This window comes from Marmota monax, unplaced genomic scaffold (genome assembly GCF_021218885.2).
Source record: "Marmota monax isolate L192 unplaced genomic scaffold, Marmota_monax_Labrador192_F-V1.1 WCK01_AAM20220418_F8-fsc00038, whole genome shotgun sequence".
Lineage (NCBI taxonomy): Eukaryota > Metazoa > Chordata > Mammalia > Rodentia > Sciuridae > Marmota > Marmota monax.
The window spans coordinates 2,963,767-2,990,960 of NW_026692498.1; the positions used below are offsets into that span (position 1 = coordinate 2,963,767).

Here is a 27,194-nt window from a genome sequence, read left to right on the forward strand (position 1 = left end):
CTAATAACATCCATCTACCCTCCCATCCATCCATTCATCCATCCACCCTCCTATCTATCCATCCATCCTCCTTCCCATCCATCCATCCATCCATCCACCCACCCTCCCATCCATCCATCCACCCACCCTCCTATCCATCCACCCATCCACCCATCTATCCATCCATGTATCCCTCCCCCTCCCTCCCTGAATCTTCCCATCCAGCCATCTGGCCAGCATGGTTCCCCTTCCTTCCCACTCACCCCACAATAGACACAGCAGGTGGAGTTTGAGCGACTGACCTCTGATATGACCCACCCCCCAACCCTGCAGCTCAGTCGTGCCCCAGGGACTAGCCGCTCTACTGCTGACCCCTGCAGGCCAGTGCCAGGGCCCTCAAATCCCCTCTGCCTGCCCAGCCGGGAGGCGGCACCGGCTTATGTTCTGGGTCTGTAGGACTCCCCAGAAGACCCAGCTCCCAGCCTTCCTCACAGCCTGCCGTCACAGTGCTGGCGGCCTAAGGCCACTGTCACACACTACCTGGGGGAGGGGTGTTCGTCTCAAGGGCAAGCCCGGGTCACTCAGAACACATGCCGTCCCGTGCCCTGTCCCCAGCTCCCGCCTCTCACCCACTCTGCTCCAGCCACACTGGGGCCCTTGACATGCTAGAAAACACCGAGCCCACTGCTGCTGAGGCCTCCGCCCTGGCCTCCTGCCCACAGTGCCCCTCGCCCACCTCTCCAGGGCCAGGCCCTGGGCGGCTGCACAGCACATTCTCTGTACGGCCCCGGGGGCTCTGGCCGCTCCCCGCCCCTTCTTTACCCTTTGTTAAGGCTCGGGTGCCTGTGTGCCCCACCATCTGATGCCAGCCCCCGGGGCAGGAACACAGGCAGGCGCCTCCTGAGCCAGGAGCTGGGGGGGGTGTGGGTGGTGGCCTGCGAGGGCTCCCTGTAAAGGTGCCTTCCACACCCAGCCCTCCCAATCGCGGGCTCAGGGGTGGGTCCTCGAGAGGTAACCAGGGGTGGTCCTGGGGCTGACGTCCACCGTAACCTGGGGAGCTCCCTGTTCGCAGCTGGTGGAAAGAATTAGTGTTTGCAGAGCCCCTGCCGTGGTCCAGAATGAGGTCCTGCCCTCTCGGTGCTGTGTGGAGGCCGGGGTTGACCAGAGGGCCTGCAGACCCCGGGGCTGCCAGCCAGGGACTGAGGGGCCAGGCTGGGCCGACCACTGCCCTTCACACGGAAGTCCCATGGGAGCCCACCCATGTGGGGAGGGAGGAGAAAAGGGTGACAGAAGGGCAGGCGAGGAGGAGGGAGGACGAAGAGTCAATGCCAGGTGTGGCCACAGCAGCCCGGGAGCCCCAAGGCTGGGCAACCTCAGAGCTGCACTGCCCACCCCTGTCCAGTGCTGCCCACTGAGAAGCCCCCAGGGAGCCCCAGCCCAGGCTCTGGCTGCTGAGGGCTCCAGGAGGTCTCTCTCTGGGCCTGGCATCTGCCTGTCCAAGACCACCCAGGGCTGATGTGTGAGCGGCCTCCACTGTCCTCTGTGACCACGGCGGGCCTGTGCCCAGGGCCAGCAATGCACCACCCCGTGTCCCAGTCACTCCACGCCCTCATGATCCTAAAGTCCAGGTGCAGGAGGGACTCGGCAGGGCCTGAGGGGAAGAGCCCCAGGGCAAGGACAGCGAGTGGACGTGCCTCACATGCGCAGGCCAGAGGCGGAGGCCGAGGGTGGTGCTGGAATGAAAGACATGTTTCTGCCGGGTGGGGCCTTGCCCAGGCCCCCAGGCCCCTGAGGAGGGCTTACACGAAGTCTGGGCCAGGAGGTAGCCACCGGGCCGTGGCTAGGGAAGGGGCAGAGGATGGATGGGCCACACTGCCCAGCTCTGGCCCAGGTCCGGGGTGAGGGGGTCTGCAGGCAGCGGGCAGGCCAAGGGCTAGGCTGAAGCCACCTGAGCCCTTCTTTGCTCAGGTCCAAACCAGCCACCTCCAGAGTGTGAGGCCAGGGCGTGGCCAGCTGCTGCCCCTGGAGGCACACACATCTGACCACGGAGACCCCTCCTGTTCCCTCCCTGGGTCCAGGGCTCACTGCCACAGCCATCAGCAAGCAGCACAGGACGCTGGGAACCACCGTCCAGCTCCTGCCTCGGAGCACCTGGCTTTATCAGCCTTGGGGAGACCTGGGGGTGGGCGGGTGGCTTCCCGTCCAGTGTGCGCCAGGCCACTTCCTTGGCCTGCAAGACTCCCGGGAGCAGGGCTGCCACCAACCCTCGTCCCCTGCTGGTCCACGAGGCCTGGCCAGCCTGGCCACCTCTCTGTCTTTATTTGTCCCTAGTTGGACCTGGCTGGAGGGAGGGGCAGGCAGCCTGGAAGAGGTGGCTCTGGGCACAGGCTGAGGCCATGGGCGCTGGCTTTTGGCCACATCTGTGGATCTCTTCCAGAGGTTTACTGGGAAACGGGGGTGGCGTGGGGTGCTCCTGAGACCCAGAGGGCAGGGGCTGAGCATCAGGCAGGGCCGCGTGGGGGCTGGGAGGCCGGGGGGCATGCCGGGGACCCTGGGACTCAGAGGTGGAGGGTGGGCATGTGGGCTCGGAGCCCTGCTAGGACGGGGGAGTGGGGAGGAGGGAGGGCCCCACGCAGCCCTTCCCCCAAGGACCCTGCCCCAGGGCGCCTCTCCGCCAGGTCCCTGAGCTGTACCCGGCTCTTCTGGGGCCACCCCTTCCCCAGGCTCCACCTCGGGGCAGCCTCCTGGTCACTTTTCTTGCCCTGCAGGACCCAGGTGGGCTGGGCTTCCACGGGGGGGGGGTGCACCCCTGCTGATTTGGCCACTGAAGCCCCTGTGTCCCCAGCAGGCTGGGCCCAGGTGGGGACAGCAGGGCATTCCCAGAGTGGAGCAGCCCGTGGCTGGGAGTGGGCCTGGGAGAGGCCGGAGCTGGGCGGGCAGCAGGAGGGCAGAGGTCCGTCCCTCCCTGACCCTCCCCCGCCAGGCAGGGCAGGGACGCACGCACCTCGGAGCCCCCGCATCCTGCTCCCCGTGGCCCCCAACCCCTACCCGCTGTCTGGGTGTCCAGGTGGTGTCTGTGTGGGTCTCTTCCAGAGGTTCACTGGGACGCGGGGGTGGCCCTGCCCGGCAGCAGGGGCCTGGACACCCAGACCTGCAGCCCACCCACGCCTGGAGCCACTGCCTGGCCCCCCTTCCCAAGGCCGCAGGCTCCCTTTCCTGCTGCCCGCTGAGGCTCCAGGGCCAGCTGGGAGCTGCGGGGGGAAGGCGGAGAGCCCGGCCGGGTCCTCCGTCTCTGGTCCCCCACCCCCGGGGGGGGGCAGCAGCGGGCTGCTCAGACTCTCCCACCTGGCAGAGGCCTCTCCTCAGGAGGCCATGTGGCCCGCCCAGGGCAGCCAGGGCTGGGTGGGGGGGGACAGGACGAGTTCTGCCCGCCCCCCTGAGGACAGTGGCCTCTGGGAGCCAGGACAGGCTCTGTGCTCCCACGCTGAGCCCAGCTGGCGGGCAGCAAGGTCAGGAAACTGGAACGGAGCCCCCTTCCAGCTGGCCACCCCCACTGCCCTCCACGCTTCCAGAGACCCTCCCTGTCCCTCCCAGGCAGACGGCCACCTTCAGGCAGAACCAAGGGATTCCTGTGAGGAAAGGTCACTGGTGCCCGTCAGGGCTGCCCAGGGGGCTGGGGCACTGTGACTGGAGGCCAGGCTGGCCAAGCCTCCGTGAGGGCCGACCAGCCTCTGCTCTCTGGGAACCGTGGAGCCCCGACTCACCTCCATCCCATGGGCACATGCTCAAGGGCAGGGGACGCTCGAGGCAAACCCCTCCCTGTGGTCCTGCAGAGGCCGGGGACCACGGCGGGGGGCAAGGGCCCAGCCTAACAGCTGTGTGACCCCAGCTGGACACATTTGTCTCTTAGTCCCCAGGGTCGCTCTCGGCGGGAGATCCATGCCCATAGCAGCCGGGTGGGAGCTGCCCCGGCACCCACAGCCTGAGGAGTGGCCTGCGCCCCGCTGGCTCGGGGAGGAAAGCAGGCTCACTAGTGGGGCCAGAAAAGCACGTGGTTGCAGGAGGCCTCCATCATGGAGCCTGCCCCAACACTTTTGCCTGAACTCCATGGACACTCATTGAAGGCTGTGGGGGGGACACTCTGAATCACACAGGGTCAGGGTCAGGGATGAAGCAACATGAGCCTACATATTGGCTCTCTCATACCTGATGAAGGTTCTAGGGAAGGACAGACGCCCTCAGTTAAAGGACAGTAGTTATCAGTTAAAGGGAAGCAGCCACCAGCCAACAGAGAGTAGTCACAACATTCTCACCACACCCAAACCCTGCTGAGGTCCCAAGGCCACGTGCACCGAGGGGATCCCAGTACCTGAACCACCCCAGGGACACCACCACACTCCTTGGCCCAGCAACAGTTGCCCCTCCTGGGAGCAGACACCAACAGGAGGTACACATGTGCCAGGCCAAGTCCAGGCTAGACTGCCTGCCTGGGGCTCAAACCGGGCCAAGCCAGCAGCCCCGGGGAGCCGCAGCCCCTTCAGAGCACCTTGGTATGCACCCAGATGTCGGGCTGGGCCCCAGGGGGCACCGGAACGGCTCTTCCAGCCCAGATGCTGGGCTGACGGGCCTGGTATGGCCAGCTGGTCTGGGCAAGGTGGGGGCTCACCAGCACATTTCCCAGAGGCAGGAGCAGAGACCCCCGAGGGCACCACTGGTCTGCACCCCACGCTCAAGCCCTGCCCGGGCCCTGGAGGGAGTACACCTGAAGACAGCCCGGGGGGCTGAGAGGAAGAAGGAGGGTCGAGGGGCCGGAAGCGGCCAGATATGGCCAAGGGGGGCCTGAGCCCTGGGAGGGCAGGAAGTGGCCGGCCTGCTCAGGAACAGCGTGGGCCACGCCCGGGAGTCCTCCAGCCCGACTCAGCAGAGTCACGTGCCTGGGGGCCTGGCCCTGGCACATGTCCACCCGGCCTCCTGACCAGATCAGCACACCCTCTTGCAGCTCCTCCGCCCGCCGGGCACACCCAACCCGCTCACCACTTCCTTTGCAGAAGGAGTCCCAGACAGGAGGCCCGGGTGGAGGTGGTCCCCGAGGCAGGCCTGACCTCACCACGTCACACAGGCCCTGACCACTCCTCCAGCTGCAGCCTGGGGGTGGCCCTCCAGGTGTGGAGCTGGCTGGAGGCGACAGGGGGGTGGGCGAGCGAGGTCACTCAGCACAGCCAGCAGGGGGGCCCCAGGGCCCTGCCACCGCGGCAGAGCAACACCTCAGCTGAAGGGGCGCAGACTGGGGTGCAGCTGGCCACCGCTTCCAGAGGACAGCCTCCCCACACCTCGGGCCAGCTCTGCCCCTGAGGCCCCGGGTGTGCCCATGAGCGGGGCCAGGCCCCCAACAAGTCCTGCCCCGGGGAGGCCTTGCTGCCTGAGGAGAGCCCTCCTGGGCAATGTCCGGTCCCCTCTCCCCGTACCCCCTGCTGGCCTGTGGCGGGTGCTTCTGTGCTGGGTGACAGCCCAGGACACTGTTAAAGGCTCTTCCCCACAGCGCCTGGCAGGCTGCGGGGTGGCCGCCCTGCTATTGGAGGGACACTCGTCTCGAATCCTGCCCACGCTGCCCAGCCTGGCAGTGAGCCACCCAGGGCTCCCTCTGCAGGGAGGACTGAGGGCCCCAGAGTGGCCAGGCCTCCAGCAGCCTCGCAGAGGCTGAGCCCCCAGAGGAGGGAGGGTGGTTCTAGGGGAGCCCTGCCCCCAGCCTGCGGGCCAGCTCTGCATCTCGGGAAGGGGCAGGCCGCAGGAGCTGGGGTGGGCCACCTGGGCGCAGGGCCACCCAGGAGGGGACAGTCACTTGGGAGCTTAACCGCAGTGGGCTCAGGTAGGGCGGGGCTTGCGAAGCAGGAGCCAGCGGCCAGCCAGGGAGGCCAGCCAGGAAGCGCGGCCCAGGCCCAGTGGCCAGTCCTTTCCCCCGAGAGGCCCTCAGAGGCCCCGGGCACAGGGGAGTCTGAGCTCAGAGGCCCTGGGTATGTGGGGCCTCCAGGGCAGGGCCTGGCCGTGGGCCTCCCTCGTGATACAGGGGGCACTGAGGGCCAGAAAGGCCAGGACCCCTGAGGCGGGGGTAGGGGCTCCCCCTGTCCCCTTGAGCCCCCATCAGTCAGGCCAGCGCCCAGAGAGGACACCGACTGCCCACACCTCCTTGGGACCTGGGGCAGCTGGGCAGGCCCGCATGTCCAGGGTCTGGCCACCCTCGGGCTGTGGCCAGGGCAGGCTGGTCCAGTGCCTGGGGGCTGCGGGAGGCCTGGGGCCAAGTGTCTGTTGGAGACAGACACCCAGAGCCACCTCTTCCCAGCCCCACCCACAGGGTCGGGGTCACACACTGCAGAGCAGAAGACCCGGGGCCTGGCACACGGGGCCCTGGGAGCACTGGGGAGGACTCCTCCCAGGACCTATAGAGAGGCCCCAAGACGAAAAGTGACAGTGACCACAGAGACCTCAGAGGGTCACTACAGCTTCACACCAGCCCCTTCCAAGCACTGTCCTCCATAAACTGCCTAGTCCTCACCCACCGTGGCAGGGGTTGCTGTAATCATCCTGTCTAATGGCAGAGGGCACTGAGGCACAGAGAGGGTAAGCAACCCACCCAAGGTAACACAGCTGCCGGGCGGGGGAGGTGGGACTTGTTCCTGGTATCAGGTGGTATTATGGTTAATTTTGGGTCAACTTGACTGGGGCCTGGGATGCCCAGAGAGTTGGTTAAACATTATCCTGGGTGTTTCTGTGAAGGGGTTTTGGAACATATTTATTTAATGTTTAAATCAGTAAATTGAGAAAAGAGGACTGCTCTCCCTGAGGTGGTGGGCCTTGCCCTGATTAGTCGCAGGTCTGCATAGAACAGGCAGGCCAGCCCTGCGCGGGGTGGGGGCCTTCCTGTCTGGTGGCCTGGGGCGAGGACACCATCCCTCTTCCTGTCACTGGGCCTGGACGGAGGCTTCAGCTCTCAGGCTCCAGCTTGCCCAGGGCAGACTGGGGACTCTGAGCCAGTTCCCTACCGTACTCTCTGCCCACCCTGCTGTCCTGTTCTCTGGGGACCTAATACCCTGGCCACTGGGCTGGCCTCCCTGGACGGTGAGTAGGGACGCGCATGGGCATAAGCTGAGCTGAACACGTGAGCTCCGACCCAGAGCCAGAGTCCGTAGGAGGAACTCGCAGGCACAGGCCACGGGGCCTGCAGGCTCTTGCCCTGCGCCTCTGGGCTCCGCATCATGGCGCCTGAGCTGGCTGGGGTCAGGGTGGAGTGTCCTCTCTACCCAGCCACCCAATTCCCCTCTCCAGGGAAGAGGTTCTAGATCTGGGGAGCAGAGGCCCCACCCCACCCTGGATGGCACAGCACAGTGGCCCAGAGCTGCCCCTGTGCCAAGGAGAGGGGGTAGAGCCGGAGCTGCTGTTGTCTCTCCTGGCCCAGGGGCCGTCTGCTCCCCGAGGCCCACCTGGGGTGGCTTGGGGCCAAGCTGCCCTCATGCAAATCCACGTGGAGGAGGACGGGCCCCAGACCCCTTCCTGCCCTGCACGGCCCCCTTGGTTGCACTCAGAGTGGGACATCCACAAGGACCCGGATCATTCTTGGGCAGCACTGGGTGGACACGGGCTGGGGGTGCGGGCTCTGTTGGCCTTGGGCCGAAGCTCTCTCCTTCCTGGCTGTGCCACATCCAGACTCACAAATCGACAGCTCTCTGCCCGGCACCGAGGCTGTCCCCTGCACGGGTGAACCCTTACCGAGGGAGCTGGCAGGTGTGGACAGGCTGACTGCCCCCTCCTCTTCCTCCCCCGTGTCCAGGGGCTGGGAGGACCCTGAGTCTTGAGAGAAATAAATACCAAGAGCCCAAGTGTCCCACCTTCCTGCTGTCTGTCCACCACAATGCAGTAACCGACACACCAGGGCTGAGTCACCCGGTCACATGGCGGCTTAGGGAGGGAGGTGGCACTTAGCCCTGGCACCACCCCTCCGTGGAGAGCTGCACGCTGCCACAGGGGCACCAGGCCCAGCACCGCCCAGAGACGCTAGCTGGGCTGTGGGTCTGTCCAGCTGGGAGGCCCCACCTGCTGCCACCCCACTCACCGCTCAGCGTCCAGCTGATAGACGGGGAGACTGAGGCACGGGGGGAGAACCACCCCACAGCCCAGGGCCACAGTGATCACCAGGAGCCGCTGCGTCCCTCGCCCTGGGCTGGCCTGTCTTCCCAGTCACCCACTGCCCTCTTCCTCCAGCAGGTCACATTGTGTGCCCTACCTGAGGCCAGCCAGGACGGCAGCCAGGGTGATTCTGACAGGCCTGTCCTCCCAGCACAGGCAGGGCGTCCCCACCCCCAGGTGGGACGGCTCCACCCACACTGAGCACCGTGGAGAGGAGGGGCGCCTCTCACCCGTACCCTGGGTCCCGTGCACAGTGGGTGGACGCCCCTCACCTGCATCCTGGGTCCTGTGAACAGTGGATGGACGCCCCTCACCTGCATCCTGGGTCCCACGCACAGTGAATGGACGCCCCTCGCCTGCACCCTGAGTCCTGTGCACAGTAGGTAGACGTCCCTCACCTGCACCCTGGGTCCCACACACAGTGGGTGGACACCCCTCACCTGCACCCTGAGTCCTGTGCACAGTGAGTGGACGTCCCTTGCCTGCACCCTGAGTCCTGTGCACAGTAGGTAGACGTCCCTCACCTGCACCCTGGGTTCCACACATAGTAGGTGGACACCCCTCACCTGCACCCCCGCCCCTGTGCACAGAGGCTCAGCCCTGGGCTTGGCCTGATGTGAGCCAAACCACGAGTGCCCACTGAGTGCTGTGTGCAGAACTCCCCCCTGGCCAGGCGCTGCCTGGTCCCCATCTCAGCTGCAGAGGAAGGGTCACCTGAACTCTCTCTGAGGGGGCTGACAGGGTCTCAGGGCCTAGGCCCCTCCCGCAGCCTCTGGCGCCTGGCCATGCTCACCACTGACCATCCAGGCAGGGACAGCTACTGGGCTGAGCAGGAGAGAGGGGACAGGTGTGTGCTAGAGCCAACCTCTGGGCCTATCTGGGACGGCCAGCTGTGACAGTCCTGGTGGCCCGCCAGCCTGCGGGCGGCTCAGGGCTGTGGCCTCGGGGGCCCTCCCCGTGGTGTGGGGAGCTGGCTCACCGCCAGAAGTCACCGTGAGCCTGGAGTGAAAGCCGCCTGCCAGGCGGGCGAGGCCAGACCCTGCTGTGCTCTTCTTGCCACCTGCCTGGAGCCTGGAGGTGACAGCTCAGGGGGCAGTGATGACACCCAGCCCCCCGGCTCACTGCGGGGAGAACCCTGAGGACCCCCCCCTTGGAGGGTTTTCTCCTGGCCTCTTCCTGCCGGGCTGAGGCCCTCAGCCTGACCCCAGCCTGACCCAGCTTCCCCGGGGAGGGCTGCTGGGCTCAGACCTGGAGGTCCCCGAAGGCCTGGGTAGTGGTGGCACTGGTGGGAGGTGGTGCAGCTTGCAGGACGCGGGGCCGGGTGGGAGGTCCCCAGCCCCGGGCACCCAGGAGGCCTTCCTGGGGGAGGCTGCTCAGAACACCAGCTGGAAAGTAGGCTCCAGTGAGGATGTGGCAGGGCCACCCTCGTGTCACCATGCCTTGGCTCCTCCTGAGGGCACCTGACACCTACGCCTTGGTCCCTGTGGTTAGGGTGGCACGGAGGGCACCTGTGTCTCCCGCGTGGCTCAGCCTTGGCTCTCCTGCAGCAGGCCACCTCCTGCCATTGAGGAGCTGTAGTGACCGCCTTCCTCTCGTCCACAGGCCTGCTCCAGCCACCCCGGGCCGTCCTGCCTGGCTGCCTCCTCCTCCTCCCCAGAGGCCCACGTGCGGGGCCACAGGTTCCCTCCTGGCGAAGCCGCGGGGCTCCAGGGGGGCATCCAGAGCCAGGGGCCTCACACGGGGCAGGCTGTGCTGGCTAGCGGGCACTGCTGAGCACGCACCAAGTCCCATTGCCCCCTCACGCCCCCCCAGGACACACCCCGGGGCCCTTCAGGCCTCCACCATGTGTCCCCAGGGACAGGCCAGGGCCCCCTCCATCCACTCTCAGGCAGATGCCCTGGAGGGGCCGCAAGGCCAGTGGGATGAGAGCCCCGAGGGACGCGAGGCCCTGGCCATAGGCTGAGTCAGGGACAGAGGTCCAGAGACCCCTCGCCAGCCCTGGCCCCTTGGTCCCCCCAGGCCATCAGAGCTGAGAAAGGTCCCTGGGGACAGGTAAGAAGCGGAGCTTGTCCTCCAAGCCTAAAGCGGGTGTGTCGCCGACACACTGGTCACACTCTGAGATGATGAGTCAGGCAAGCACTGCCCCACCTCGTGAGCAGCCCTGAGATGACACAGAGCACCTGGCGGCTGTGGCTGGGGACAGCAAGGGCCCTGGCAGCACCGCGTCCTCTGATCCAGACTGGCCGTAGGACTTGCCATGAGACTGGTCATGTCGGGCGGTTACCTCTCCTGGCCCCTGACTCTGGGGACGCCACCTGGTGCCCTATCCAGGTCCCCAGCCGTCCTCACATGCCTCGCCCACAGGGCAGAAGGCAGCCCTCCTCTGGCCACAAGCAAGAGTCCCCCTCCTGTCACCAGTAGGCAGGAGAGGTGGCCCGTGGGGGCGGTGGCTCCCAAGGCTCTGGTGTGTTCCACAAGAGGGCTGCATCTCTTTCCTGGAACAACCCCAACAAATGGCCACAAGCTGGGCGGCTTACAACGACACGGTCTTACTCTCTCGTGTTCTGGATCCTCCTGATCCAAAGCCACGGCTTCAGCAGGTCACACTCCTCCAAGGACTCAAGGGAAAGTCCTCCCTGCCTCTTCCAGCTTCTGGGGCTCCAGGTGTCCCTGGCTTGTGGCCACATCTTAGGCCACATGTGTCTCTGCCTCGAATCTCTCTCCCTCCTGTGTAAGTTGCTGGACTTAGAGTCACACCTAGAACGCCTGCCAGATCCAGGTGACTCACAAGACCCTTCGTCACAACCGTAAAGAGGGGACTGCTTTCTCCTGCAGGCCCCTGAGCTCACCCGCATCAGCACCCTCCCGGCCGTGAACCCACAGCCCCATCCGTCCACCTGGGGGTCCAGATCTGCTTCTGGGCCCCTTCTCTCTGCGGGGGCGGTGCCCAGCATGGAGTTGCACAGGAAGGGGTGGGCCCTGGGGACTGCCTTCCTGAGGACACTGCCCAGACCCCACACTCAGGTCCCAGCCCGAGGCCCGGCATTCAGAGCAGCACGTGCATTTTACGGATGAGAAGCTGGAGCAAGACCAGCAGGACGGGGCCGTCGTGGGCCAAGCCTGGGGCAGAACCAGGCCTGCTGACCTTCCGGGCAGTCCAGCAAAGGGCCCTGGGGTTCCATCTGACCCCTGGGCTGTCACAGGGGAAGGACGAGCCACCCCTGGGTGTTCCCCAGGAGGCTGGTGGGCTGAGAGTAAGGGGTGTCCTGTACGTTCACCCTGGGCCGGCAGGCCAATGCCCTCCGAGCCCAGTCGGCAGGGGCCATTCCACCAGCAAGGACAGCGTTCCCTTCAAGGGAACCGCCCACCCGCCCAGCTCAGGCCAAGACCAAGCTAGCGGCCTTGGCCCCCGCAGCCTGGAGAACCCGGCCATTGTGCCTATCCCATGTGCCCACCTCACCAGACACTGGGAGTGAGACTGAGACCCCGACCTACAGCCCGCAGGGAGCCCCCAGACTGGTGTGGGTGCAGCAGGTCCGGCACACTGCATGTCACTGCCGCCTGCGGTGGTCAGCCCTGTGGGAGAACTTCCTAGTACCTAGACCTTGGAGGGGACAGGGTTTGCTTGGGGGAGGTGGGGGAGGAAGGGGAGAAAAGGGTCTTGCTAGTGGTTTCCTCTACTGGACATGGGGGACCCCAGAGAGAGCACGCAGGTGGGACTCCGGCCTAAGAGGAAGTGGGGCCTAGGCACAGTGGCCCCTCTGTCCATGGTACAGCTGCTGGACCCAGGATAGTATATTTGGGGACCCGGCTGTCCTTGTCCCTCTTGGCCCTGAGTTTCCACTGCACTTTCAACAGGGCTGGAAGCCGCTCCTGAGGGGCTGGGGAGAGGGCAGCGCTGGGCCGGGGCCTGGGGCCCGAGTGAACCTTGGTAAGTCCTGTTCTAGAAAGTCTGCACAGAGAGACAGAGACCGCAGGCGCCTTGGCGGCCAGGAGCCCCTGTGCAGCGGAGCCTGCACCTCCACCCCACGCCCTCCTGCCACACCCGGTCGATGCATGGGGGACACAGACAGGCACCTGCTGAGGGCAGAGGGACACTAGCAGCTGCTGCGGAGCCACAGCCCCCCAGGACTTAGTACAGAGTATCATAAGCCCCCAGGCGGCCCCGACTGCGCCCAGGGCCTGCTCATCACCCCACAGCCCAGCTTCATGTTCCCAAAGGCAAACCCAGGGCCTGCGTGTGACGAGTTCCATTCTTTGACGTGGCTCCAGAGTGAGCAGATAGGATAGGAGCCCAGGACAGTGGCTTTCACAGGGACCACGTCCATGTGTCACCAGCTGTGTGACTCACTCAGTCCTGAGTCGGCCAGGCTGGGCAGGTCCTGGCTGGCCAAGCCTCGGTAACCTCTGTACGGGCCTTGTGTGCGAAGTGCTGAGCTGGACAGGGGTCTCCAGGGCACAGGGAGACCCTGGCAGAAACCCCAGGGAGAGGTGTCCTTGGATAAGTGCCCCAGAGGGCCTGGCGTGGGGCTGGGCACGGCTCCTCCCCTGCTGGGCGGCCCGACTCGATCCACACAAGTCCGACAAGGTGCAGGGCTGGCCACAGTGATGGGGCGGCTGTGTGCAGGGGCAGCCTGGGCGCCATGCTGCGGACACACGGCCCTGAGCTGGCCCAGCCAGGAAGGTGGGTGGCGCAGGCCGCGCACGGCCACTGAAGGGTAAGGGGTCTGGGGGCAGGCGGGTGGGCACCAGTGCGGATCTCAGGGCGCGGTATTGACGATACTTGCTCTGCAGGTCATGGCCTCCGTCTCGCCTGGGTCACCTCCACAGGTGCACGTCACTGCTACTGTTGGATGTACCCAGCAGAGCCATTGGCAGGCCCGCGTGGGTAAGAGGTGGGGGACCAGAACTGTGGGGATGAGAGGAGCCGCGGCCCCTGGGTGCAGCGGGGAGGTGGGGTCCCTGCAGGGCCCCTCTGTAGGAGCCAGCCTCCCTTACCTACCCAGGGACCGCAGCCTGTACGCCCACCGTCCCAGCACCTCACCCAGCTGCCCTCAGTTCCCAGGACTGGCCAGACTCAGGCCAGGGCCACTTCCCAGTGGAGGCCAGGAATGTGGCAGAGCCAGAGTCCCTCAGGTGGGGCAGGAGGTGCCCCAGGCTACCCCTTCCTGTCTCAGTCCCCAGCATTCTGCTTGACCCTCCCTGGGCCACAGCACTGCAGCTGCCCTAAGGAGCCAGCGGCCCTGCAGGCCCTGGGGACAGGTCACCAGGGAGCAGCTGTCAGCTCCCCTGCCAGGTACTCGCAGTCCCCCAGGCTGTACACGCCCATCTTACAAACCCGGGATGGAGCCCTGTGCTGCCCGGACTGACCACAGGTCCCCAGAGCCCTGGCCCGCTCCAGCAGGGCCCCCATCTGCCCCTCGATGGTCAAAATGACCCCAGGAGCCAGGCAACCTGGGGCACAAGGGCCAGCTGTGGTGACTGCGATGTGCTTGGTGCACAGAGGCCTGACACGTGCAGTCCAAGGGCCCTGTGTCCCCTCCTCCCCGACTGCCCACCCTCCCGCACACACACACACACACCATGCACGTGCACAGAGGACACGCCAGCACACATGTGCCCACGCAGAGCCCACACACACACGTGTTGCAGGGACACACAGGCTGCAAGTATGCAAACAGATGTGCAGGTGCAGAACCATTTAAAAACACGCGTGCACAAGCAGACACACGGACACACGGGTACATACGCTTGGCAAGTCACGGGCGCCCCAGGCCTGTCCCTCAGCCCATCTCCCCTTCATGGGCATCTTCCTCCTGAGAGGGCTCTCCCTGGGGCCTGGGACTGCAGTTGGCTCCCGGCAGCACTGAGGAGTCTCTGGGGGGTGGTGACCCAGGCGCCCAGGTGGGCACATCTAGGTCAGCCATTTCACAGGAGGCCAGGGTGGAAGTCTCGCCCACCAAAGCTGAGTCCCGGGCCCATGCCCAGGGGCTGGCCAGGAGCACTCGCTGGACAGACTTTCCTCCAGGGAGGAGCAGGTGCCTCCCCTCCCGGGCAGCTCCCCAGCCAGGCGCTGCCTCGTGTCCAGCTCCCCACCCGGTAGGTGAGGAGCAGCCTGAGGCTCCTCGCTTTTCTGGGGCAGCAAGGCCTTACCTGTGAATCCAGGTGGCCCCTCCCTGCCCACCCCCGTGCCCAGGGCTGGGAGGACGGAGTGCCCGCCGCAGTGGTGTCACCCCAAGTCCAAGTCCACAGAGTCCCCTTCTCTCCACCAGGTCCGGCTCTCAGCCCACCTCCATGGGAGTCACAAAGCGCTGGACCACCGTCCTAGAGGCCCCCTCGTGGGGGTAGATGGGTCAGGTGCATCCCCCAAAGATAGGTCCTGGCCCCAGGACCCGCGGCCATGCCTGTCTTTGGGTCTTTATTTTCATTTCTGATGGAGCTAAGGACGGAACCCAGGCTCATGCTCCACCAGTGCAGCTGTCCCTGGAAAGGGTCTCTGCAGATGCACTGACCTAAGGCAAGGTGACATGGCCTAAGGTGGCCCCAGATCCATAAGACAAGGTGACACGGCCTAAAGGGGCCCCGGATCCATAAGGCAAGGTGACGTGGCCTAAGGTGGCCCCAGATCCAACGCGGGGTTCTTACAAGAGAGAAAGAGGCAGACGCAGAGGAGAGTGACGTGAACTTGTGGCAGAGACTGGAGAGTTGTGGCCACGGGCCAGGATCACCGGGGCCGGAGCTGGAGGAGGCCGCAGGACCCTCCCGGGAACCTCTGGAGCGAGCCTTCCCCGCAGCACCTTGACTGCAGGCCCCCGGCCCTGGGGCGAGGAACGGATCACACACACGTGGTCACTTGCTGTGGCTGCCCAGGACACAGAGGCACCGGGTTGGGGCTGAGAGGGAGAAGGGCCTGACAGAGGAGAGGGGACGGCCCTCTCCAGCCCTCAGGACGTGGCGGAAGGACCTGCTGCCACGGGCACTGACGAGGCTGTGGGTGCCATCCTCCACGCAGCCCCACCAAGCCGACCTGGCCACCCCACTCAGCCCAGCCACACTCTGTGCCCTGCCTGGGCATGGACACCACCCACGTCCTGTCCCACTCAGAAAAGCCAGGGGCGGAAGGTGGCGCGTCCCCTTTAAATCTCGCTCTCACCCCCCATGCCCCTGCTGCAGAGGCCACCACTGTACAGCTGTAGGGAAAACACGCGACCCTCAGAGGAAGGTCAGTGACGTGGCAGACGCCAGCCTGTCCCCTGGGAGGGTCTCCAGGTGACTTGGCAATGCTGGGCTGGGCACCTGGGTGGCCCCAAGTGGAGGCCACCTTCTCCCAGGCCCTGTGTGCAGGGTCTCTGTCCCGGACAGCTGCCCTCCCCACGCTGCCTCAGCCACACTGGACAAGTTGTGCATATCACCTGTGCCTCCTGGCCACGCGGCTGCTCAGGGCAGCCTCACCAGACAGTTCCAGGGAGACCAGGGCCCTGTGCTGTGTCTCCAGCTCCTGCCCGTGTGGAGGGACAACACTGGTCCCTACTGTGCCTGGGCCTGCTCCCCTCTCCAGCAGAAGTGGGGTGGCCTCGGCAAAGCCCACGGCAGAGGAGCTGCTCTGGGCAGGGCTGCCCTGCAGAGCCTCGGCCGGTCCTGCCCGCCCTGATCTGAGCACCGCGGCCCAGCTGTGGTCAGGGGCGGTGCTGGCTGGGCAGTGTCCCTCAGCACCTGCTACTTACCACAAGACATGCTGACCTGCAGCTTCAGCAATGACTTAAACCTCCTTAAGGTAAAAATGCACATTGATGAAAACAAGTGACCCACCGTCACACAGGCCCTAGGAGCTGCTTGGGACTGGCCCATGGCCTCACCAGGTCAAGCCACCGAGCCTGGGGCAAGAGGTCTCAGCTGCAGCCCTGCTGGCCTTCCAGACCACAGGCTGTCCAGGCGCTGCGGCCCCTCCGTCCCCATTCCCTGATGGTCTCACAGCCGTGCCTTCCAAGGGCCCGTCTGAGTCTGGCCGGATGAAACCTCCCTCTCGAATCTCCCACTAGCTCCCACTCCTTCCCCTTGTGGCCCTGCTGTCGCGGCAGGGTACAAGGTCTCCAAGCCCTGGTCCCATGCCTGAAAACGGCAGGTGCTGGCCTCCCTGAGTGCCCCCAGGGAGGGCTGGGTGCCGAACACACGCGTCCACAGCCACAGGAATCCACACGGGGTTTTCATCAAGAACACAGAGCTCACGAAGCAGCCAAGGTAAATGTAGCAGCCTCGCCGCCCTCCAACCCCCGGCCTCCGTGCCCACTCACGCCTGCTTTGCACACGCTTCAGTCAGCCGTAGGGTTGCAAAGAGCTGTCGCCTCACAGGCTTGGAGTGACTTCCTGGCATGGAAGTCACTGATTCTTAGCAGGACTGGCCGTCTTGTCTGTAAAAAGGCCCGTGGCCCAGAGAAGTGGCTCCCGAGGGACTCCTGGGGGTAGTCCAGCTCTGGCAGGCTGGCCAGGGCCTGGGCCACTCAGGCCCATGACGCCAGCACCCTCACACACAGGGCTGAGTCCCCGGGAATGACGGATGGCCACTGGTAGGACAGGTGCCTACCCGAGACAAATAGCACCGGAGATCACAAAGAAACCGAAACGCAGACGCGGTTTTAAATGACGAATGGTGAGTGCGTGTGGGGTTGGGGGGGGGTCGGGCCATTCACTAAACTGCAATCTAAACCAAATGCAGGCACAGGCTGCTGGGGTCACAACCCCAGGCCCCGAAAGCTCCAAGTGACCCGGGTGGACAGGCCTCCAGTGTGGACCAACGCCCACCAGAGCCCTTTGGAAGATGCCTCCATTTTCCTTCTCTGTGAGGGATCCTCAGCAGGACCGACAGAGGCTCCATGGTGAAGTCAGATGAAGTGGGTCCCAGCTGGGAGCTCCCGGCTTCCTCTCCAACTCCAGGGCTCTCTGCAGTACTCGCGTGTTCCCGGGGTGGCAGGGGCTCCTGTGCCACACCTCCTGGGCCACGGACACTGAGGAGCACCCTGAGGGCCTGGTGAGGGAGGGGCAGGGAGGTCCACCTCCCACTCCATAGCACAGGTGGGAGGTCTGGCCTAGGGGCAGGGAAGGCACCTGGGAAGGCCATGCCACTGAAGCCCAAGGCCACTGAAGCCCAAGGCCACTGAAGCCCAAGGCGGCTGGGCGTGCTCCACCCCCCTGCGAGGAAACCTTTCTAGAAAGCCCTCCATCAGGGTGCTGGCTGGACACCAGAGGGCCAAGGTGGTGGACACTCACTGCCCTCGCCCTGCCCCAGGCTGCAGATCCGGGAGGCTAGAGTGCAGACAGGGCCTCCTGAGGTGGGAACGGCCCCAGGAGGGGTGTGATGGCCATGCGTGCAGGGTGACCTTCCTGAGGGACTTCTACCTGGGAAGGCCGGAGGCACCTCTGTGGGTGCCCTGCTCATCAAGGTCCGGAGGACAGAGGGCCTCCAGACTCAACCCCGGGCTGGCCGAGCCAGGGCTCCCGGGCAGGCACCAGACAGTGAGGACGGGAACCGGTGAGGTCAGCATGTTTCCAGGCACTCCCGGGCAGGACAGTCTCCGACCAGGACGCAGAGGCCACGCAAACCATTCCGGCCACCTAGAGCCGCTGTGCCGTGGCCCTGCAGGCCCCTTGGCCAGACCCACCCTCCTCGACTTCTGGGTCTTAGGGTCAGGCCAACTTCTGGGTTTTTGATTAACAGAACGTGTTGGTCACTGAGAGGGACCTTTTGAGGACACTGGCAAACATCTTTGGGGGCAGCTTAGCCTCCTGCAGGCCTGTTCTGAAGGCAGAGGGGGAGGGAGAAAAGCCCTCCCTCTGATGGGGTGAGAGAGCTGGGATCTCCCCTTAGGACCCTGAAGGCCAGGAGAGTCAGGGAGGGACCCAGGAGGGACCTGGCCACACTCTGATGGGCACCTGCTGGGCCCATTTTCTGGGCCCACGCCCCTCCATAGGTGCCCCAGGAGCCTGACCACAGGATAGTTCCAGAGACAGACGGAAACAAATTGAAGGACTTCCCCAGGATGGGGACGGACTGACGGGTGTGAGGGAGCACGGAAACCAGCCGGAACGGTCTCCTGACTGCCTGGCAGAAGCTAGAGGAGGCTGTGGGCTACTGTCTTGCTGCTTCCCCGGTGCTGCAGATGACTGGCCCGAGGAGGGTCGTGACCAGAGCGACACTGAAATGCAGCCAGAGGCTGCTGGGACGGGCTATGACCCAGCCGCAGAGGGTAAGGCATGAGCACACGCCACGGAGCCTGCCCGTGCAAACCGGGAGCGGCTCCCTGGAGGACAGGGCACAGGGCTGTGGCCTAGGGACGGTGCCCAGCTTTCCCTCCACGCCGACACTCTTAGAACAGACCTGGGCATGAACGCCTGGCCCACGGCCCTCGATGCAGCCCACTGGTCAGATCAGTGAGGCGGGACTAGCTGTCGTGGGCGATTCCTGTGTCTAAGTCTCACAATATTTAACTACTAATCAAAATTCCCATTCAGGAGAGCACAGGGCGCCCGGGGGCTGGGAGCCCCAGGCCTCTCTACACCCGGGTAGGCCTGGCTCTTGCTGGGTCCCCCCAGCACCCCTAGGAGCCTGGCACAGCAGAGGCCCATTTCACAGAGGAGGAAACCGAGGTCCAGAACTTAAAGGTCTTGCCCAGGGCCACCCAGGTGGGGACGACGCCTGGCTCTCTGACTGTCCATGTCCTATCCCCATGACAAGGCTCCCAAGGTCAGACGCTCGCTCTGCTCACCCCGCGGAGCCTGCAGGGAGGAGCCCCCGCCTGGCACAGGCGGGAGGTGTGGAGCACCTGCTTGGGGCGTTTGTAGCCCAGCGTGTACGGCCCTGTGGCTGGCGACCCAGCCACCCACTGCCTCTGCAAAACAAGGTGACCAAGGCCAGCAAGGAGAAGCTGCGGCTGGCGGACCAGCGCAGGAAGAAAAGAGGGCCACGGCCTTTGTTAGGCAGGAGCAGCTTCACCAGGCCCAGGCGGAAGGAGTCAGGCCAGCGGCTGGAGACCCTGGCCCATGAGAGGAGGGGAAGGGGCTGCAAAGGGTGAGGTCGCACTCAAGCAGGCTCATGCTGAAGAGCGGTGACAGCCCAGGAGCCCCCCAGGAAGACAGGACGTGGCCTGGGACCAAGTTCCCTGGAGACCTTGTGTTCTCTGCACACCTGTCCGTGCCAAGCCCCCTGGTGACAGTCAGTGCCCTGGATGGAGAGAGGAAAGACTTTCCAGGCCAGGGAGGGCATCTGCAGACCTCAGTGTGGGTGGTGGGCAGCCCTGGCTGCTGGCCCTGTGCTCCAGGTAGGCTCAACAGTGAGCCCAGGCTGCGGGAGTCCCACGAGAGCAAGCAGCCTGCAGCCCTGCCGAGCAGGGACAAGAGGGTGGCCCTGCCTCTGCCTGCTGGGGGGAGTGGCACACCACCCCCTCTTGCCAGGTAGCATTGGCTGAGGGCAGACAGCCACTATGGGGGGGATCCAGGTGGTTGAGAGCCAGTTGGGGTGCCTGGGAGGCAAGGGCAGTGAAGGCGGGGACCCCAACAGCTGCCATCACACATACCTGGACCACGGGGGCCATGTGCCCCTCAGATGTGTTCAAGAGGGACACTTAGGAGCCTCCACAAGCACTTGCCCACCGTCCAGGAAGGATGACAGGGGCCATTTGAGCAGGACCTGCTACCAGGCCCTGTCCCCAAGTGGCCGGGCCCTCAGGTTGCACAGGGCTGACGCCTTTCATTCCTAGCTCAAGGCCTCGTCTGCACACCTCAAATGCTCCCAGCCTGTGTGGCCAGGCACCCCGTGTCCTCCCAGCAACTCTGCCCTTTGGGGACCTGCCATCCCACGCGCTGCTATTCAGAGGCAGAATCTAGGCCTCGCTTCGGTGGGGGCCACACGCCCCCGCAGGAGCCAGGCCCAAAGTGGAAACGCTGTGTGGTGTTGCGGCAGGAAAGCCGCTGCTTCTTCCTCTGCCCCAAGGAGATCAGAGGACCCCAGAGGCAGCAGGCCCAGGGCTGACCGCCCACGGCGGGGCCTGCTTCTGTGTCTGTCCCTGTCCTTTTCTTTCTGGCCCTAGGACTACAGGGGAGCGGGGCTGGTCATGTGGGGGAGTGGGGCAGTGGTTCCAGCAGCAGGTCATCTGTTGCCCCAGGATCTGCACCCGGAGGTCACGAGGGCACAGCAAAGTGCTCTGCGACACTCAGGAAACCGGCTTCCAGAGCGGAGGGGGGGGTGGGGGGCAAGACCCCCAACCACGGTCTCGCAGCTTTCAAACTTCTTGAAACAAGTGGAAACTTTTCCTTGCATAAAAGTAGACACAGATCTTCAAGACACAAAATGGTCTGGGGAGCAGGGGTGGGTGGGGAGCCCTCTGCACCACGCGGCTTCAGGCAATGCACGCTCTGGAGGCCGCGCTGTCCCCAAGCTCCCGCCTGGTGATGCTAGTGTGCAGGAGCCCCAGGACCTGCTGCTAGGGACCCTCAAAGACCAGGAGCTGAGGCTGGCGAGAGGCAGCACAATGACCCTGGGTTCTCAGAGCCATTCTCTCTCCCCTCAAGCAGGAGCCGGCACGCTGTGAGCTAGGGCTGCCCGGCCCCCAGCGCACCAGGCTGGGTTGGTGCTAGGGCTGGCACTGATGCTCTTGGAGCCAAGATGGCCACATGTGTAGTGAGAGCCTCAGAGGCCCTGCCCTCACAGCACCAGCCCAAGGTGGGGTTGCCGAAAGGAGTGCAGGGGGGAAGGGTCAGGGGCGCCAGGGTCAGGGGCGCCAGGATCAGGGGCACCAGGGTCAGGGGTGCCAGGGGCAGGAGGTTGAAACCTAGGGACCCAGGCTCTATGGGCCAGGTTTCACCCAGGAGACAGGCAAAGGTCAGCGAGGCCTGGGGTGTTCTGGGGCCTCTGGGGGCTCTCACTACACATGGGGCCCATCTTGGAGTTCCAATGCCAGCCCTAGCACACCTGCCCCCAGCCCCTGGCCTGGGGCTAATGACTAACCAGGCTCCTGACCAGCAAGGGGCTGGCTGCTGGGGAGGGGAGCAGCCCCACTCTCTGGATCTGTTCCACCTGGGGACACATGCTACAATCCTGACTCTACAGGTGACCACACACAGGCTTGAGACCAGGTACAGGTAACCACTTCCCACAGAATGGCTGCCCTTCGTGGCTCAGGGTCCACCCATAGAGGAGGCAGCTCAGGACAGCCTGGACACATGCCAAGTTCAAGAGAAGAGGAGGCCTGGGGAGGCGGAAGGAGGGTCTCCCAGAAGAAGCAGGGTCCACCTGGGGTTCTTCCCCCAGGGAGGGCCAGGGGATGGCAGGTGGGGTGACCCAGGACCGTGGCCAGGGAGGTGATGCTGGAGCTTGGAAACCCTTGCTGGGGGCTCTTAGGGCAGTGCCAGCCACACATGGAACGGCCGAGCTTACCCAGTGCTTGGGACCCCACAGGCTGGCTTGAGCCTGACGTTGAGACAGGGAAGGGCGGCTTGGATGTAAAGGACCTGGGCTGGCCAGCACCTGGGTGAAGCAGCCCTGCACTGTCCCCCAGGGCTTCCAGTCCAGTGACCCCGGACGCATCAGTGGCTCTGGCCCTAGCCAGCCCCTCCTGGACCCCACGGCCCTAGGGCCTGGACAGGGAACTGGATGGGCTGCCTCCATGGCTGGGTTGGTGGCTGGAGGAGGGGCAAGGGAAGCCAGTGGCCACCTGGCTGCCGTGGCTCAGCAGCAGAGACCTGGGGGTCCTCTCCAGGAAGAGGGCCTCATGCCCCGACGCTGGCCTGCCCCCACTGGCCTGAAACCTACTGGAGTTGGAGGGCTTCCTGACACGACCAGGGGTGGGGTTCACCCTATAAACTGGAGACCAAGTCTTCTCACCCCGGTTCTGCAGCCACTGGTCAGCCCCAAGGCTCCCCACCCTCTGGCCTCCTGGGGAAGCTGGCCACCCACCTATAATGGGAAGGAGGAGCGCTGTGGCACGAGGCCCCTGCAGCAGGTAGCCCAGCTTTAAGTAGCCCCCAACTCCTGGCGCTGCATTCACCCCAACAGAAACCCTACGCTATTGGACCCAAATATTTACCCCAATAGTTGGGCATGGAAAGTCCTGCTAGAGCCACCAGGCTCCCCTAGCAACCCCCTTCCCTTCCCCCAACCTTTCCCCAGCCCCCATGTGCCATATTCACCCCAAGAGGCAGCACATCAATCCCGCCACTGCAGGCTGCAGGCTGGAGAACCAGGTGGGCAGGAAGAGGCAGCCCGTCACTGCTGGGAGGACAGGGAGGCCAGGCCTGGGAGCAAGGGGCCGAAGCATTTGCTCTCAGCCTGAGAGATGCATCAAGGGCCTCTGGGTATTCTAGATCATTCTGTGTTGGCTTACAAGGCTCATGTCCTGAGCAGTAGGGACCTTGTCTTACTATCTCAATGACCTGAATGACCTTGGTAAGGCTGTGATGGCCAGGCCCACCCCAGCCTCTCTCAATGGTCACTGGGCCCCACCCCCGACCCCCACAGGCCTGTGACCCAGTGGCAGGGATTCTTTCTCTGGTCCCCTGGGGCAGCTCCAGTCTGACCCTCATCTTGGTCCTGCAACATTCTTTACCTTGGAGGGCAGGTTCTCCAGCTAGCACAGTGGACAAAGAAGTCCAAACTGGAGTCGCTGTTTTATCCTGTAGGACCTCTCATCCAAGCCTGGCCCTGGAGATCGGGCCAGCCTCTCAGCTGGGACGCGCACACGGGGCAACTCCACACTCACGCACAGGGCCTGGGGCCCAGGCTCCACACTGCGATGCTAAGAGAACACCACAACCAAGTCCAAATCGTTGCGCTCCCCCCAGCCACCCCAGGCCCTTTCCTATCTGCTCATGCATCTCTCCAAATGAGCAGCAGGGCTACCCTGCGGCGGCCCACACCACCTGCCAACCCTGCGCGCTCCTAAGCAGCCCAGTGGCCTCACACTCAGGGTCTCAGGTCCTTTCCCTTGAGCTGCAGGTTGAATATATCCCGCGGCTGCCACCCAGAGCAATGCTCTTCCTATGTGGCAGACTTGGACTGCACGGGGACATCCCAGGGCAGGCAGCATGCCTGTTGGCCGTCGGGGGCAGTGACACTGTCCTACACCATGACACATGACGTGCTCACCTGGGCCTGCCAACCCTGAGCCCACGGCAGGTCTGCACTGGACAGTACCCTTACCGCTGGAATCACCGGATCTGGTCTGCAGCACACACCCTGGGCTCAGCCCCTCTGCAGCACCCTGTCCCCTGTCCCTCCTCAGCACTGTAATCTCACAGGCTTCCCTGGGAGAACCACTGTATCTCGGCTGCGGGGTGGGGCACCGCCACCACCTGCAGTGGGCCTCCACCTGTGCCATGTGTGAGTGCGGCACTTGCGTGCACCCCGAGCCAAAGAATGTGGGGAGGGCGACTCCCCAAAACACAGCTGCCAGAGACACACAACAGCCTTCAAACCACCGGCCTTCAAAACACACAGCCCTTCCACTGTCCCCAGGCTCAGCCCTTGGGGTCATCCCTGGAGCTCAGAGGGGTTCCCAGAAGCCTGCATTTGAGGAGAGAAACTGACCCAGGAGTTCTCTGCATGGTGAATCAGTCGGTGGGGGTAGGGCGTGGCATTCAGTATCTGTAAAAACGCCAAAAGCAGGGCTTTGAAGGACTCAGTGGGCCCCTGGCCCACTCTGGGCTAGCCAGACCACTGGGCCCAGGAGGAGCCCATGTTTGCTATCCAGGATCACTGCTGCGTTCAACCGTGGTATAGCAGCCTCCCTGAGACAAGGCCCAGGACTGCAGGCGGGAGCACCTGCTCCAAGCTTTGTCACCTTCCAAAACAGCCTGGTGAGACCAACCAGACAGACACGCAGCAGTAGCCTCCCTGGCTCCCGCCAGCCTGCCCCACGCACGTGCAGGCAGACAATGGATCTGCAGGTCCAGAGCCTGAAGCCTGGAGGGGACCAGCCCAATGACACCCCCTGGTCCCCAGGTCTCCCCTGACCTGCAAAGCCCCACCCTATTCTTCCTGTTCTTTTCCAGTCCTGTCAAATTCAAGGGTGAACAAGGGCCTGTATCAACAAGGAAGTGGGGGTGAAGATGTAGCACAGACAGACACTCTGCTGCTCATCCTCAGAGAGGCAGGTGTCTGCTCCATCTACGACCTGAATCCACCGGGGTGCACACAGACCTAAGACAGTAATGTCCATCCCAAAGGCCATGACCCCTTCTCCAGGACCTGATGCCCCTACCCCTGCTCCTGGCCTGCAAAAGGTGTTCTGAAGGGTAGTGGGCAAAAGGGCAGACACATAAATTATATCTTAGGTAGACAGAGAGTAACTAGTTGTAAGACCCCGACAGCAAAGGAAGAGAAATGTAACTAGTGACCCCAGCAAGGCAGGCCAGCTCTGCCCTATTGGGTGAGAGGTGGAGAAGTCCATCTCTCCCTGGGGAAGGGCCTGTCCTTCACCCCAGGAGCACTAAAAATTCTAACTCCAGCTTCTGACAGAAAACAGCTGTCTGGGCTGGGGGCGGGGTCACCTGGGAAGCCGGCTGGGACCTGCAGTTGGGAGGAGCCCTGGCCCAGCCCCCCCCCTGGCTGCTCCACCCTCCTCCCACCCCAGAATCCTCAAGTGCCCAAGAGGCCCGGGAGCCTCAGCCCCCGCAGAGTGTCTGCCCTCGGCTCTCTCCCTGTCTTTAGAGGCTCGGGGCCTGGAGAGGAGGCAGTGGTGGGCAGCGGCCTAAGGCAGGGGTCCTGGCTGCAGCTCACAGTCCAGGCTGCCCCTCGTTCTGTGGACCCAAACACAGTCCCCCTGGGAACAAGCCTGGAGCTGGGATGCCACACACCTGATCCCAGACCAGGATCCGGACACCTCCTGGTTGGTTTGGCTGCGCTGGGGACACAGCCCCTCCACCCCCAAGGTCTGCAGCCGTCCAGTCCTTCCCTGCCACCCTCCCGCCCTGTCTTGGCCCCTTTAAGCCCCGCCAAGTGGGGAGCCAGGCGGGGCGCAGCCGCTCCCACACGGGCGGCGCCCGCCGCCAGACGCTCCCGCACACCGGCTCCCCGCGCCACGCCGGCGAGGCTCCCGGCGCTGGCGCCCGTCAGAGTCCGCGCGGCTGCGCCCGCCCGGGGTCCCCGGGTCTGCGGCGCGGGGCTCCCCGACCACCCGCGGGGCCCGCTGGGCGCTGGGGCCTGCTCGGCGCGGCTCGCCCTTCCCGGCCCCTCCCGGCCCCGCCCGGCGCCGCGCTCCTACCGTGCGGGCTGCGCTCGGTGCTCCGGGCCGGGCCGGCCGGGCGCGGGGCTCAGCTGGCGGCGCGGCCCGGCTGCAGGAAATGCCAGAGGACTGATCCAACCGCGCGAGGCGGAGCGAGGGAGCGGCGGAGGGAGGAGGCGGGAGGGAGGGCGCGGCGGCCGCAAAACCCGGCGGATCCGCGCTGGAGCGGCGCCCTGGGGACCCCGGCGTCCGCCCGCGCCGCCACCAGCGCTCGGCCTTTCCGCGCCCTTCCGGCGGGAGCTCTGGGCCCCAGCTCACCTGCGGCCCGGGTGGCGGCGCCGCGCCCAAGGCTTGGCGGGGTGGGTGAGCCGGGTCAGTCTGGTGGGGTTCTCACGTTTAGGGGCTTAGGAGAAGCCCAAGGTCACAAATGTAGGCGCACCCCACCCCACACTCCCCAGAGCTGTGGATTCCTTCGCTCCATTCCTGAGCCCAAGTAACTGTCACCCCTGCCAACCGCTAGAAGCCACCAGAGCACGGGAGGACCCACTGTCCTGCATTCCTGTTCAAAGGGACCCTTCTGTCAGACTCCAGGTTTCCAACTGATTAACTGGTCGCTTCAGAAACTGACACCCGTGTACTAAGTCCTGTTTCCCCCTCACTTCTCTTTGCCCCCTTAGATCTTTCTAGACCCCTCCAATTGTCTTACGTGTAAGACTTACTCCAATTGCTCTAAATGACTTTCAGAGCTGAGTGCAGGTGACCTCCCAGTCCCTCCCCTGAAGGCCTAAAGTGGATGTGAGCTCCTGGTTGGTGCCAAGGTGTCCCCAGTGTGGCCCCCTGCCAGGTCCTTTCCCTACTATCAGTCCCAAAGGGCCCAGCCACACTGGGAGCTGAGCACATCTCCTCTGCACCCCCAGATGCAGGTGGGACATGGGAGGGCATGGAGCCTGTCCCAGACGGAACCTCAGAAGGGACTAAACGGACCCTGGGAAGTCTCAGCCTCCTCCCGGTCTGTGCATTGCCATGGATACATCCAGGGTGCCCCTAAGACTGGTGATCATGGGGTGCTGAAGGACCCCTGGCCAGGCTCTAGAGGGAGAGCCTGGGGTGCCCAGCTCCTTCCAGGCCCTGGAGTTGGAGTGAGCCCTCATGGGGAGGGGCATGCAGGGGCTCAGCCCCCAATGGCAGTCCCTTCCCCCCTAGCCTGGCCACGCCCACCCTGTTAGACCTGGGGTGGGGTGGGGTGGGGTGTGGGTAAGGAGGCAGCGCTCTGCTGCACCAGCTGGCTTACCCCAGAATCAGCCCTGCCTGACCCATAGTCACCTTTCGAGGCCTTCCGACGCAGAACTGTTTGGATAAGATGCTCAGAGCCATGGTGGGACCTGCTCCATGTGGCCAGTAGCCTCTGCTCTTCAGGCAGGGGTGAGGAGGGTGGACGAGACCAGTGGGTCTGCTTTGAAGTCTCTGCACAAAGCTGGGTGTGGCCACCAGAGCCTGGTGACTTGCTGGTTGCCTGGGCGGGTCCTTGGGGAATCCAGGGAGAAAACAAGCTCTGTTCCCGGGGCAGAGGTCTCAGGGGCCTACACAGGGAAAGTTGTGAATCCATGCGGGCTATAAGGGCCACATTTTGTGAAAGGACACTCCTGAGGGCAGAGGTCAAAGGGCACTTGTGGAGCCTGGGAAGGGCCCTGAGGATGACGGCAGGGTGGGGGCTGGGGAATGGAGTCAGGACCAGGTTTGAACTCTTCACTGGATTGAGTCTGACAGCAACCAGACAGGCCCACGGGAAATGAGGAGCATGTCACCTGCCAGGCTCAGTGACAGGTG

The 27,194-nt window shown here is 64.6% G+C and overlaps 1 protein-coding gene across 9 annotated transcripts in view; it reads right to left on the reverse strand.

Annotated features, from left to right (window-relative positions):
* Osbpl5 (oxysterol binding protein like 5) overlaps nucleotides 1-26,814 on the reverse strand; it is a 56,330-nt gene extending 29,516 nt beyond the window's left edge. For 2 of the 9 annotated variants that reach the window (XM_046444906.2, XM_046444897.2), the window contains exon 1: nucleotides 26,691-26,814. In XM_046444906.2, coding sequence (XP_046300862.1) covers nucleotides 26,691-26,741 — 51 coding nt within the window. In that variant the 5' untranslated portion in view covers nucleotides 26,742-26,814. Of the gene's footprint in view, nucleotides 1-4,645; nucleotides 4,789-22,335; nucleotides 22,441-22,751; nucleotides 22,941-25,406; nucleotides 25,513-26,690 lie in introns of those variants that run through there. The other 7 variants (XM_046444904.2, XM_046444905.2, XM_046444898.2 and 4 more) reach the window with 6 other exon arrangements.
* Nucleotides 26,815-27,194: the final 380 nt, after the last annotated feature.